The following is a 15,008-nucleotide window of genomic DNA, read 5'->3' as shown; positions in this document are numbered from 1 at the left end:
AAATGTGTTAATAATGTCTTATGCCAAATAAGACAAACATACCAAATTTAAATGAAACCAGACAATCTCTTTAGGGAAGGATGTGTTTTCCCCTGTGTAAGACAATTATAGCTGTCTGCATTTCAGTGTTCTACAAAGTTAGGTACACGGTTTCTGGTATTTTTGATTCATCCCGATTTTAAAAACAATTGTAATTTCTCTGGGGTTGGAGGCATCAGGATACTGAAAGTAAACAGAATCTTAATGCTGGAAAAAAGAGGCCTGGAAGAGTCTCCTTCTGAACACTGAAAATAAAATTAGGATTTATTTTAGTGGCACTTTGTAAACCAAGCAAAGTGACAAAGTAGAGGTGGCGAAGGGATGGGCAGAAAAGGCTCAGAACAGCAACAGATACAACCCAGTATGGAAACTTGGTTTCTATTTCCTTAGGAGGATGCTGTAGGGAGTGGGTGACTGCAACTCTGGTTTATAACACAGGAGAATAGGTATTTCATTAATTTATGCTGAGAAGATGTAAAGTTTCATAGGCTTGTAGACCTCCTAAAAATCATTATTTGTAATGCATTCTCTTTGAATGTCTGTCAGGACCAGTTTTTAATTTGTTCTCTCTTTAACACAGCAGAAAATTGACCAATTATCTGTCACCTCATAAATAAAGATTTTGAGGCTTTTCTGCCTCAATATCTCCCTTCGAACGTATTTTAATCTACATAAAATGTTTAAATTTCACAAGCAAGCAAGGCAGATGTGTAGAGTTACACTGGTCATCTAGAAGGTTGTATATAAACAAATGTGTGAATACTTTGTATGAAGTTAATTAATTTTTCTTTTTCAATTTATCAATTCAGTGGCTCCCTTAAAAAGGTGCATAGTGTTTGCATAGCACTTGTTAACTTGTAGGATGTTACAATTTTTGCTTATGCATCTCAGACTTTGACCTAACTTTTCAGCAGAGATATATATCTGTGTAATCTCATGTAATCTCCAGATCTCTGTGTCTGCCAGTGCTCAGGATCTAAGTTCAGCCTTGGTCTTACTGGCTGGCTGTGCTCAGACAGACTTGACACTTCATCTGCCCCTGCAGTAGGCCTTGGGGATTTTTTCAGAAAGGACCTTTAGCCTTTGTAAAGATGTATCCTGGTCACCATTTCTAAAAAACTGAAATAGTGTAAGGAGTATTTGATAGCTGGAGGCCTAGAACTCAGCTCTGCTACGGGGAAATGTGCTTGTATCAGCACTGTGAAGCATCAGATGCTTCCAGGGCTTCTCCTTCCTGGGAGAAGCATCGCCTCGCAGCAGTGCCTGAGCACCTGCACAGGAGGGCAGCACAGGTAGGTGCACTGCAGCTGAAGCTGCTGTGGGACAACCCGGTGATGCCTATGCATTCAACTTCACAGCCTCCTGGTGCATTACACACACCTTACCTGCTCCATCAAGACAGAGTGGTTTCAGATGAACTTGTTCTCTGAGATGAGTGTCCCTTTCCTGTATTTTTCTGTTCTATTTATTTTTACCTTTTGTAGAGTTCCTATAAGTGATGTAGTTGTACCTCACCCATTTTTTAATTATCATGATGATCTTTGACTCTATATTTTTTTAATGAGTTGCTCCCTTCCTACCACTGCTTCTTTATTTGAACTTACAGGGCTAAAGCCATCTGTAGTATGACTCCATTTAAAGTCAGTGAAAACCACCCAGGATGGATTTGGACCACGTATTTGTTTATGATGTTACAGTTGGTTGCTCTGGTAATGATTATAATGTGTCACAAAGAAAACATTTTGTCTTTATGCACTGAGCAGACAGCAGGAACATTTTAGTGCTTTAGAACAAAACAAAAAGATTCTTTTTTTGTGCCAATGTTTTCAATTATAAAAACAAATCAAGGAAAGAAGATGAAGAAGATAGCATTTAATTATTTTATTTTCTGATTATGCAAGTATTGAATTGTATGATACTGTGGTGTACCTGAATCTTTGATAAACACATCTACCTATAAAATATTTGTGGGCTTTTTTTGCTTGTTTTCAAGTGCAAGAGCCCAAATGAAACACTGAGGCCATGTGAAGTACATCAGAGCAAGTTCCCTTATGCCAAAAAGGAATGCTCAATTTTATACAGTGATCTTTTTGCACCTTGTCGCAATGTGGTAAGTTCATTAAATATCTAAGATTGCTGTCATGAAAATAATAAAATTCCAGTAATTACTTTCTTCTTGCCAGTACCCGCAGTCTGAATATGAGGATACAGAGTAAAGCCCTGCAAGTATCTCTGTGTGGGTGGGTTATATTTGTGCAGAGCTCCTTGTTCAAGACTGGAATCTAAATGTAAGAGTGGTAACAGAATTGTGAGTTAGTTGACTGAATAATCAAGGTTCTATTGCCTTTTATCTATATAGGTAGCTAAGTTTTATAAATTGTAAACTTGTATGAATTGAGTGATTCTAAAATAATTGTATGTGTAATGCACCTACACCTTAGCTCAAATGGTTTTATTTTTTAAGTTAGAAAGAAATATGAGAGAGAAATATTTTAGCTTCAGAGCTATAGGTATTTTTAATTATTTGGCAGCTTATCATCTGGTTTTATTAAAACTCAGAGGTTTGGTATCCTTGTTTTCCCAATACATGGCTGAGCCTGGGACTTGAGTAACAATAATGTCCTTCAGTTCAGTCTAGACAAGATGGGGACAACATTATTTCATGTGGTAATTTTTTATTCCATTTTAATCCACCCATTATCAGTGCAAGACTTGCTTTATACATTTTTCCTTTTTTCTAATTTTAGTCTCCAAATCGTATTTAGTGCTTCTTTACACCTGAGCAAGCAAGAACCACTACAACATTTCATCTCAGTCTCTTAATTTCTTCATGATTATTAATACCAGATCAGATCATTAGCTGTCTCAGCTGAACCCCCTGGCTTTCAGGACCAAAGCTGGATATCAACATGGTTAGGAATTTGCCTGCGAAGGAGATTGCAGTAGTTTAACCCAAGAGATTTATTAATGTTGACTTAAGTTACTATGCAAAGAATTTTTTGAGCATGTGCCTGAGAAAATAGCGATGAGCGTATTTTTCAAAGTGGCAAATAATAAATAAAAATTGAACTTTCAAGAGTTTTTAAGGAACTGTATTATTATAACAACTCAGAAAGATCTTTTCTCCTGAACATTCATTTTCTGTATCTTATCCATGTTGTGATTAGAATTTGCAAATAATTTGGCATAAATTTATGCCAAAAATTTAGCATCATTGTGTTAAAAAATCTATGCCAGGTACAAAACATGTAATTTAGTTAGTAGTCAAGTATTTCCACACATATATATCTGTCTTGTATGGCAGAGTCTGTAAAGCAAACATCTTTAATGTGTTTTTAGAACCTATTAATCACCATGTGAAAAATGTACAGCTCCTGGAAATGTAATGTAAAGTGAGCTCCTGTCAAGGGCATGTGCAGCTGACTGCTGGGTGGGGAGCAGGGTGCCAAGAAAAAAGCCCGAGCAGAAACTGACACTGGGGGCATGGAAAGAACAGAAAACATTGATGGGGGTTTCAGATGTGCTTCTTGTTGCTCCTGTTATGTGGGTGGAACATCCTGCAGTGCGTGCAGGCAAACTCCTGTCTGTGGGACAGGTGGCCGTGCAGTTTAACTCAGGCTGCAATATCAGTTTTCAGTGAGACAAAATCTTGCGTTGCTGGCTGGCAGCAACTGATGGATTGCAGTTGCCCAGATAAGCACTGAATTCAACAGGGTCTGAGGAACCTGAACACTCGGAGAAAAAGGGTCTTCCTCATAATTCCTGAACTCAGCAGGAACTTTGGCCCAAGGCTCCCAGTTTATCACAAGAGCAGGATATTGCTGACCCATGGGGAGATGCTGTTCTGCAGGCTTGAGAGACAGGTTGAGATCTTTGGAGCCGGTTTGCCGTTTGGTGATTTCTACAAAGCTACCACAGCCTCTTTCAATGGAGCTAGTTCTCACGTGCGTCCCCCATGTCCCCAGTGGTATCCCCGTTTTCAAAACAAGAAAAAGGATGAAAGCACAATAACATCTCTCTGCCCTTGATCCAGTCCCTGCCAGCTTCTAGCAACTGAGAAGCTGTCATCGTGTTAGATAAGTACTGCTTTGTTACTGTGGTGGTATTTCTGTAATCTGACGTGTGCCATTTCAGTGCTTTACAACTGAGCTAGACCAGAGAGTAAACTGAAGAGAAGCATTGCTTTAAACATTCCACGTGTTGAGTAAGAATGTTGTTTTGGAAATGTTGCTCAACATTACAAAAAAGATGATTTAAAATCAAGAAATAGTGTATCATGTAAAACCATTAAATATTGTAATAGGATTTTAGAGAATGTGGGTTTCTGATCTAAAGAAGTTTTGTGGAGAAATTATACTAAAATCTTGGTAAGTGCAGAAGTATTTTGTTTTCTGCACAATGTCACCAGTGGTCTTAAGCTTTCTTCCCCTGGGAAAACCTTCCTCTACATGTTATTACTTTAATAACTTGGTAATCAGAGTCACAGCTCTGGTTTTGCTGTTGTTCATGCAAAACTGACAGGATGACTACAGGTGGCAGTATTTGCCTTATAAAAGCAGAACTGCCAGCTTCAATAATTCTTTGAAATCGATGAACAGCAAGTATGTGGACAAGCATGTTTGTTAGTAATCACTGATTGAATTTTTCTTTTGACCTTTAACTTAGGCATAAGCTGATAATTTGAAGTGTACATTTTGTGTAGGAATATGCCCAAACTTTGGAAAATGCATTATCTTTGTGTTTAATTCTTTTAGCCAGCCCTCCTGCTGCAACTGGAATTTGTGCAGCTCATGCAATTAACTCACCTATTTTTCTTCTTCTCACCTCCCCAGATTGATGTGACTTCTTTTATCAAAAACTGTCACACAGATACATGCAACTGCAATCTTGGTGGGGACTGTGAGTGTTTGTGTACCAGTATTGCAGCTTATGCCCACAAGTGCTGCCAGCAAGGAGCAGCGATTCACTGGCGATCTCCTTTGCTCTGTGGTATGTACTTGGGCTGGCCATGCACCAGAGCTCATCTCAGGCATCTCTGGCTTTTTTCTGCCAACTATACAAATATGACAGAAGCAGGTGGATAATAAACGTAGTTCACATCACTCAAGCTGTCTCTGTGTTAGTTATGTCATCCTTATACACCCAAATTCATTGTCAAGAAGGGTTCTTAGCTGTAGAATAATTCCTGCTTCAGGTCTGCTGTCACTAAACAAAAATCTAAGAAAATAAAGTCACAGACTGAAAAATCTTGTGGGACATGAAGCTTCCTCTCCTGAAAGTGAGCTTTACATTTTTAGGATGCAGGTATGCATGGATTCTCTTGTCACTTTGTAACAATAGTAATAGTAAAAGTTATAATAATAATAATAATATCAATATGCTTGTTTTCTTTTTCTTCTAGCTTATGATTGTGAATATTACAACCAAGGTATGTACTATTTGATAATCTTGTTTAAAAAACTTGATTGATTTATGGGCTTTTTCTTTGACTTGAGGTATGTAGTTTTAACATTGCTTTTATTTTTAATGAGTGAAGGTTAGTGGCCCAGCTGTGTTGAATGATCCTAGTAATCCCTACTGCCTCCATCAATAATTTCATAATGTTCAGTGTGGGTGGGTGGATTGATCCATCATCCTACCACTTACGGTAGCAGCCAGGGAGAAGCTCCAGAAGGACATTTCCTTGTGTTTGTACTGTAAATTTTAGAGCTGGGACCTACAATATTTGGACATTGAAAGGCTATGGGATTTTATGCACAAGTCTCACAATACTGTACTGTAAAAAAGAGCAGTACCTTAGAATGGGAGTGGTATTCATTTAACAGAATGAATTCCTGCATCATCCCCTCTAATGTTTGGGTACTGTGCACATGCTTTATAGGCAGCAATATATATTGAAAAGGGAAACTAGACTAATTGCAATGATACAAATCTGACTTTAATGTATCTTTTTGATGACTAGGATGACTTGCATCCTATAATGAGGATCATTATAGAGATGTTTTTTTTCTTCTCCTGTCTGGCCTACTACAGTAGTAGCATGTAGATCTTGCAAGATATAGCTGACTTCCCACAATTACTTTGTAATAGGGAATTTTATCTTAGTCAAAAAGGTTTGAAGACATGATTGTAGTGGTGAACATCGCGACAGTGGTCTTAAAGGTCTCTTCTGACCTTATTTATTCTATGATTCTGTAGAAAAGTAGGAAGGAGTACTGGTTTTGGCTAATTTTCTTTATTTTGTTAACATGAATTTAATAATATATTTTGTATTTGTGATGACAGTGGTGTTTTAGCTACTGCTTACAGAGATCAAGGCTCTTCCCAGTTCTCATGATGATCTACCAGTAAGGAAGCTGGGGCTGCAAAGGAGGGTAGAGGGGACAGAGCTGGGACAGCTGACCCCAGCTGACAAAAGGGATGTTGCAGAACTCATGATGTTGAGTTCAGCAGTAGAAGATGGAAGGGAGGTTTTCTGGGACTGGCATTGCTTAGGGTTCATCTAGATGTTGGTCAGCTGATAGCAAAGAATTTTGGCTTTTCCTTCATTTTTCTTGTAACAGTTTTCTTTGGTTTCCTTTTCTTTTTCTTAATTTCTCTATAAACAAAACTCAAACCAAACCATGATTTAACTGTCTTTATCTCCACCCATGAGTTTTTTTTCAGTTCTTTCCCTCTGAATCTTTTGTGAGGTGTGGGGTGAATGACCAAGTGTGTGGTGCTTAGCTGCCTGCCAGGGTTGAAGTCAAGGACAGTTATGCATGTTTCCACTACCAAGTGGAACCAAGTGTAAAATTAAGATTTAAGTTTTGTATATTATGCAATGAAAATTTTTCTTTTTCTATTTTGTTTTTCTTCCCTTAGGTCTTGGTGAAGGACCCTATATTTTGGCAAGCTTTGGAATGAATGACACAATTATAGGGGCTAATGTATCCAGCAGAAGGATATTTCCCCTGCCTAGAACTGGAGCACATGGAAATGTAATTTTCAGTTTCATGATAACTCCAGGTCTTTTCAAAGATAAAGATTTATGTAAGTGTCCTCAACAGTTCTGCTAATGGTGAGATATCTCAAACTATATGAATGATTTTTGTTATGTCTTCTAAATGTCCTAAAGTAGTCTAGATATTTTTAGTTATTGGAGTAAGTGGCCAATTTCAAAATGAAGGAGTGATTTAAATTTTAATTTTCTTAATATTTGAAACCTCACTTCCAGCTTTAAATTTTACTTTTAAAACATTATTTTAGAAATATTACAGAATACAAGTGAATAGAATATCTTGTGAAAAAATCCAATTAGTTTGTATAACTGGAAACTGGTGAATTTTACACATATATCTAGGAAATATGAACACTGAAGGTCAATGCAGGGTATTTTTGTCTCCAGTAAAATTGGTTGTACTTTATGTTTACACCTTATTTGTTACTTTTCCTGACCTAGAAAATGTGTAACTCAGAATGATCAATCTATTTCTGCATTATTAATAAGCAGCATCCCTGTGCAATGTAGAAGGTAGTTTCTTAGGTGAACAGCTAATCCTAAGCTCTATTTTTTACTTATCAGAGACTTACCCAAACTATACAACAAAAATAAACATGTTTAAATATTTTTCCTTCTGTATCTATTTTTCTTTCTTCACGTATGTGAAGATTGTGCCAATTAAACCAAGAAAGATTTTGTCATTGCTTTCTCAAATAATTTAATTTATTGAAAAAATCACAAACCCTCAAAAATAAAGAAGGGCTCTCTCCACAGAAAAAATTCAAACTAAGTTTACAAATATTTGAATGCTTATTGCCATGGGAAAATCAGGTTTTTAGATGTGATTTTGATATGAAAAATACATACAACAGAAGAATTAATTCAGTCTTGTCAAATCCCAATGTAAGGTGGAAGTAAATAATTCATTATATCTGTGCAGTACACAGGTGACTTTCATATGGAAATGAGGGATGAGATAGTATTCCTCTAGATTAAAGAACTTCAAGACTGTATTTAAGTTGAAAATCACCTATGAAGTCATTCTTCTTATAAATTCTTACATTTTCAGACAATTTTTTCACTTTTGATTTGTGATATGGGTAGAGCAAATAGAGGTCAGGATTTATTTGGCCATAGATCTTCTTACCATATTTCTGGACATGACTGCATATAAAAAAACCCCTGACCTCAATGTTCTTACAATGTGATATTTTACTAATGGAAGTTTGGCACTGCTAAGCTGTCAGACGTTTGTGCAAACTTGAGAAAAACTCCCAGATATGCAAATTTCAGTCTGAGACTGCTTAGGAATCATTTTGAAGGTTAGTAGTAGTAGGCTGAATGCAATTTCAGTCTAACTGGTGGTTCTGGATTATATGATCATTTGAAGTCTCTTTTAGACCCTGCACTGTGGTTCTAACTCTCTTTTGTGCAACATAAAGCTGAAATTTTTATTTTTTTTGTGAAAAGCATGTTTTTAAAAGGAGACACTTAGCAGCCAATATATATGATTTAATTTCAATTATAAGTTGTTTTCTGTGAAAATCTCACCATTTTTTTTAATTAATTTTCTTTCTTCTGTGGAAGCTCTGTCTCTTGTTTCCCTTGAATCTGCTGAAAGACCAAACTATTTTCTGTATGTACATGACAATGAAACCATTGGGTTGGAGCAGTGGCAGGCAAGTGCCTCCTTTCAGAGACAAGCCACCTTCTTCCACCACCGGGGTCTCTGGAGTCCAGGGCTCAGTGCCTTCGAGCTGCACAGTAAAAAAGGCTTTTTCATCATTCTCACATCATCCAGTGTTAAAGTGGAAAAGTATGATGACTCAGAAGAATTCAAACATTTCAGTAGTTTTAGTATTGAAGGTAAATTTTACATAATCCCCAGGGATAAACATTCTTTTTCTGCTTGCCTTTCAGAGCACTTTCTTCCTTGTATTTCATCAGCAACACTAAAAATTATTTTATCCTCTTTTTAATTTCTCTCTGTCTTCCATTCCATCTCAAAATGCTGTTATTTTCTAACTTTTGCAGATAGGATGGTCACTTTATCTTTGAACTATGTTTTAATTGGCTTACTTTTTCAAAATGAAGGTGGCATGTCACAAAACAATGTATGTTAATATCTCATTAGTAATCTATAAATAACTATTATTTTAAATGAATTGGGTAATTGTATTGCATCTGCAACCAACAGTATCTTCGCTATGTTTAACTGATCTTTTAGGTTTTGAAACAGAGTATATTGTAAAAATGAATAGTTGTTTATATTGTCAAAGCTGGAAGTGTCATTTAGCTTGAAAAAAATTTAAATACTTGAAACTGAACAAAATCTCACCTACTGGGAAGTTCTAAAACATTTGTCTATTTGGTTTTCATTTTTTCATATATCTGAAAATCCCAAAGTATATTATAGAAAAGGCTGTAAATTTATTGTTTATTGGCTATTGAATCAATAAAAAAACCCTTTCCTTCCTTCTCAGAACTCAGTGCTTCTGTGCCTTACAGAAGGATGTGTGAATGGCGATATGAATCTTGTGCTAGTCCTTGTTTTAAGACATGTAGTGATCCTGAAGGAATAGCATGTAAATTTCTTCCTCTGTAAGTAAAATTCATCTCGTATTGCTAGTGTATTGTTTTTTGTAATAAGCAGACCATATGTTTTCTGAGAATTACTGCTGCTGCACTATCCATTTAGTTTTACTATCCAGATTTCAATATCATTCTTATCAGAAAATCTCAGTAGTCATATGAAAACATTTGTGCCAAGCCTCTCATTTCCCACAGTCTGTATTCCCATTTACATGTGCTTTCCAACACAAGAATAAGAGGGATTGTATTTAGCCCAGAGGTTAACTTCTGGTAGTGCTTGAGTAGAAAGCTCTTAAATTAAATGGTTATTTTCTTCTATGGATTTTTAGTTGCATCCTAAACCAGCATACCATGATGCTAAAACAACATCTTTCTGGTGTTTATATGACAGAGGTCAAAATTTGTAGGAATAGTAAGGGAGGAATACGCCCTCTCCTGTAAGAAAAAGTAACTTTATGCTGGTAGATGCTCACTGGTGTGAAGGGAGGGATTTCAGAGGGCTGATGTTAGCTTGGGGTTTGGTAAACAGATTTCCTGTCTCCATGGTTCTCCCCTGGCCTCTATGAAACCACAGTAATCTAAAAGGAAAAATGCCTAAAAGCTCAAGGCACAATGTGGTGGAAAAGAAAGGATATTTTAGATTTCAGACTCCCTAGGCATATGCAATTTATCATTAGTAATACTACTAATATGGCTAATTTTTCGTTGGTGTTCTTAGTTTTTTCCTTTATGGAAAATTGTTAATGTAATGATTTTCTTATTGAAATGTCCCCCCAGAACGAAAAAGACATGGCAATATAGTGATTTGTCTGCATTCTCATACATTGAAAGGACACAATGAAAAGGCTTTATGAAGTTAATCTATATATTTTAATATCTCAAATGAGCTTATATAGATAAACCAAATGTCTTGTAGACATGTTCATCATTCTGTGAAAAACCTTTCTGCTTAGGTATCTAAACTTCCACCTGGTTATGGAAGCAGAATGGTCCAAAGCTATCATGTTCATCAGCCTATGCAAATAATTATTAACGCTTTAGGAATAGAATTTTTCTCCTCAATAAATTTTTGACCTTGCAATGCCTCAAAATGTTATGCTCATAATTCCACTGGAAAGTTCTCAGAACTGTGATTAGACATTCTAATGGCTTTTTAGCCGAAGTAAAATAATTTAAACTTCTACTGTGGCTCTAGAATTGACTATGCAATATTTTAAAGGGTTGAAGGATGCATGCCATACTGTCCCAAAAACATGATCCTTGATGAGGTTACACTTAGATGTGTTTATCCAGAAGACTGTAAGTATACTTTATTATGTTGATCTACTCTTATGAATTACTCCAGAGATCCCAGGAAAGGATGAATCGAATATAAATTTTTTTTTAAATTAAGTGGTTTGTCAGAACGTCTTTCTGTTGAAGATTGTCTCTCTGGGACATAAACTCCATTCCCAGTCATCCAAAATACAGTTTCTGCATTCAAACGAGTTATATTTTAAATTGAATTCTCTATTTCTCTAATAGTGGGTTATATATAACCTTTTGTGATTATGTTATACTCGGAGAAACTATAGCTATATAATACTTGTGTATTACACATCTGTAAGAGAGAAATCCCAAATGAAAGAAATACAGCTGTGGCAAAAAGTTGTCTTTTCAGAGGATGACACACCTCTAACAAATTCAGCTCATCTATTTCATAATTTCTGATGTGTGTAAAGTTGCCACATTATTTGCTTATTTTGTGGGATAAAGTATTATTTTATCATTAAAATTTAATTTTAGTACTGTATCTTATTTTATTTTACAAATTTTGATTTAAATACATTTTGCTTGATATAAGATAGTACAAAGTCATCTCATATACTATCTTTTAAGGAGGTAATGTACTTATTTAAAATATTTTACTATTTTGGATTTACTGACTTTTTTATGGAATTGCCTTGTTGCTTCAAAATTGTCCTGCAAAATAAAGGTTTTCACCAATAATAAAGAATTAATTACTTCGTTAGCAGAGAAAATTATAAAATATTTTGAGTCAGCTGAGTTCCTCAAAGTCATCAGCCAGCCTGGAACTATTGGCAAGATGTGATTTGCTAATATTTAAATCATATTTGAGTAGAGATAGCTATTTTTCTTTACTAATAACCCATAAAAGACAGTAAAACACACATTTTTCTTTTTAGGCATACCTGTGACACCTACAGAATCAGAAATTGGACTGAAACCTTCAGTGTTAATCTCTCACATGGGTCCTACCACAGAGAGATTTCCTCAGACACCTTCTGTATTTGTTACTTCAGGAAATAAATCAACTCTCATCAGCGTGACAGACAAAATAACCATGAGTGCAAATACAGCTTCAAGGGGAATGAATGTGTCGGCACAGTCCATTACAGACTTTTATTCATTGGAAGCATCTAATGCAGCCACCTATTCAACATTTTCATTACCAAGTACAGTGGAGCCTTCTGATGTACTTCACAGCACAGCCAGCCCTACTGTCCTTTCCAAACCCATCCCTTCAGCAGATTTTCCAATTCTTCTTCGAGCCTCAGCAGTCACATCACATACTGCCCGCTCTAACACATCTATAACTTTACCCATTACAATAACAACTCCTACAACTCTGCTCAGTGCAAGTCCTGTTCCAACACATTCTGCATTATTAACACCTGCTTCCCTAGTGGTAGTTCCACTTTCACTTGAAACATCAACCACTCAGCTAAGAACAGTTCGACCTTCCTCAGCACTAACAGCTTTAGCTTCCAAGATATCTCTTGTCACTTCTGAGCTGCCTGCAGGGATTGGGAAGAGTAGGAGTCCTTCAGTAAGTCATTCTAAGGGAGCAGAAATACTCCCTGAAGTGTCTTTGTCTGCCTTGTGGGCTGACAAAGAAACATTCACAAGACCTGTGTTTCTTCTAGGTCCACAGTTGACACGCAGCACTTCTGTATCTACTTTGCCTGTTAGAACTAGGTCTGGCATTAGTCAAACTGCAGTTTACCCAACACTCATTTCTGCACTGACTTCAACTGCTCCTCAAATTCCTAAGGTGACTAGATTTTCTAGCTCTGGGACAAGTGTTCCTCAATTAATCCCAGTTTCATATTTCAGAACAGCAAAACCCTTGTCAAAAACTTCTCTGATATCATTAAATGATAGTTCTTCAGCCAGTTTTTCTCCAAAGCCATTTTCATCTTCTGTGCAAACTTCAAGGACTGTTCCCGAGCAGACATCTCTATTAAAAAAGGGCAGTATTTCTGCTGCTCTGCCAATAATGACAGTATCTTCACCTCAAGTTTTTTCTCAAATCCCTAAAAACACTTCTTCAAGTCCTTCTGCAACATGCACAGTATCTACACCAGCGTGTTCACTGTTTACCTCCCTGAAGTCCAAAGCTATGGCAAGTGTCACTGTTGCCCCTCAAAGTTTTTATACAGTGCATTCTGGTGCTCCCACTCCTCTAGGCAATTCAACAGTCTTTGATAGGTCTGTAGTAAGTAAAGCCTCAACAGAAAATAAGCATATCATGCACACTGATTTCTTTTCATTGTCATCCATTTCTAAAAAGCCAATGAAATCCATTATGTCTACACACTTCCTTCTCAGAACATTGGTATTACCTTTAAATACTACATTAATAACCACTTCAGAACTTACAGAGTACCCAAAAAGTTCAGATACAGAATTGAAAACTGACTCTGTGGCTCAAAGTTCAGGTACTTTCATTTCTAAAGATCCTTCTTTTACAAGGTCATTATCTTTATTTACAACCTTGTTATCAACATCAGTACCATCTTATGTGACATCTCAGGCTACAAGTCCTTTATTGATTCCCACAGTCAGTAGCACATCATCACTGACACAAAATATAAGTGCTGCCCAAGCATCAGTTTCATCTCTAGATACACAAGAAACTTCAAAAATTCCAATTGTAGACATTGCAACTTCTGTGGATTTCTCTAAATTCACCTTAAAAATAAGTCTCTCTACCAGCTTTTCAGCACCACTAAAAACATCCATTGTAATGCCCTCTTTACTAATGCCTACCTCTGAAATCACTTTAGAAAGCCAGCCCTCTATGCCTTCACCTCCTCCTAAGACCACTCATATCTCTAATGTTTCTCTAGGAAAACAGAGTTCTTCAGTAAGTTCTTCAGAAGAAGATGGAACAGTATCAGCCATACCAGCTGGAATCATCACTCAATCCACTACACCAATGGTCATGAACACAACAGTGAATGCTACATCCTCAAAAGCACCTTATCTTTTTGCAAAAATACTGCCTAGTTCTTCTGCCAGCTTATTAGTTTCTTCAGGCACTACCCTAGCCTCTAGGATTACTACAAAAACCACTGATTCTTTTGTTGTCAATCTGGATTTTTATATGGCTTCAGCTTCAGTTCCTACCATCATAGAAACACACAAATCTGTATTTACAAGTGCAGTAACTCAAGCTTCACAGAGCACAAGAGAAACTCCAAAGACTGATATAATGAAAACAACTGGTACTACAAGTCCACTGTCACAGATGAAGAGTACCTCATACATAGCATCAGAAGTTAAATACACAACTTCATTTGAAAAAACTGTGGATATTTCAGAAGATGGTCAGACTTCACATGAGCAAAAAAATGCTACAGAGACAGCCACAACTGACAAATCTTCCTCGCCTTATTTGCCAGTAACTGCAGTTCAGAGTCTGCTTTTTTCAAGAAATACAACCTCAGTCAAAAATATCTCTCTATCTGGAGTCCTGGATGTAATGACATCAGATAGGTCCAAAATCCCAACACAGAAACCCATTACACCTTATTTTAGTGTAACAGAGGCCGCAGAGCTGCAAACCAGAGCTGTAATAGATTTATCTCATTCTAGTGGTGGAATGGCTCTGCCTTCCTCTTCAGAAACAACAGCTGTAGCTGACAAGGCTTACTTTGGGACAATGATGCATACACTGATATCTACATCTTCTGAGTGTGTGGTATGACCAGTCTTACTTTCCTCTGTATGTTAAAATATATATTACTTTTCAGTCCATTCTGTTATTCTATATAGATAATGCCAGAGATTTAATATTGTTAATATTTTCTCTTTAATTTACTTGTTTTAAAATTCTCAGTTACTCTTAGAGGATAGTTTTGTTGCTGCTCTTACACTGCCCCGATATATTCTGCAACTTAGACTTATTGCTCTGAAAAAAACTTTAAAGCTATGTGAGTTTTCTAGATAGCTAAATATATTTCTGAGGTGCAGAAAAAGCCATAATCTTGGAATTTTGATGTTTCTGCATAATCTTTTCCCGGGTTTCCTTTTTCCATTTGCTTCTTTGTCATAGGGTTTAAAATTATGGGAATGCATGATTTTGTGTTTCTTAAAATGCTTCAGATTA

At 36.4% G+C, this 15,008-nt stretch overlaps 1 protein-coding gene across 1 annotated transcript in view; it reads left to right on the top strand.

Annotated features, from left to right (window-relative positions):
* OTOGL (otogelin like) overlaps positions 1 to 15,008 on the top strand; it is an 89,451-nt gene that overhangs the window by 50,781 nt on the left and 23,662 nt on the right. Inside the window, exons 29-36 of the mRNA XM_005519540.2 lie at positions 2,033 to 2,149; positions 4,872 to 5,028; positions 5,441 to 5,467; positions 6,904 to 7,071; positions 8,609 to 8,887; positions 9,505 to 9,622; positions 10,833 to 10,912; positions 11,800 to 14,600. Coding sequence (XP_005519597.2) covers positions 2,033 to 2,149; positions 4,872 to 5,028; positions 5,441 to 5,467; positions 6,904 to 7,071; positions 8,609 to 8,887; positions 9,505 to 9,622; positions 10,833 to 10,912; positions 11,800 to 14,600 — 3,747 coding nt within the window. The remainder of the gene's footprint in view (positions 1 to 2,032; positions 2,150 to 4,871; positions 5,029 to 5,440; positions 5,468 to 6,903; positions 7,072 to 8,608; positions 8,888 to 9,504; positions 9,623 to 10,832; positions 10,913 to 11,799; positions 14,601 to 15,008) is intronic.

Source organism: Pseudopodoces humilis, chromosome 5, assembly GCF_049639895.1.
Source record: "Pseudopodoces humilis isolate 2021_Gansu_Grassland_sample_001 chromosome 5, ASM4963989v1, whole genome shotgun sequence".
Lineage (NCBI taxonomy): Eukaryota > Metazoa > Chordata > Aves > Passeriformes > Paridae > Pseudopodoces > Pseudopodoces humilis.
The sequence above is the reverse complement of the archived record's forward strand: the minus strand, read 5'-3'. Positions and strand labels throughout refer to the sequence as shown.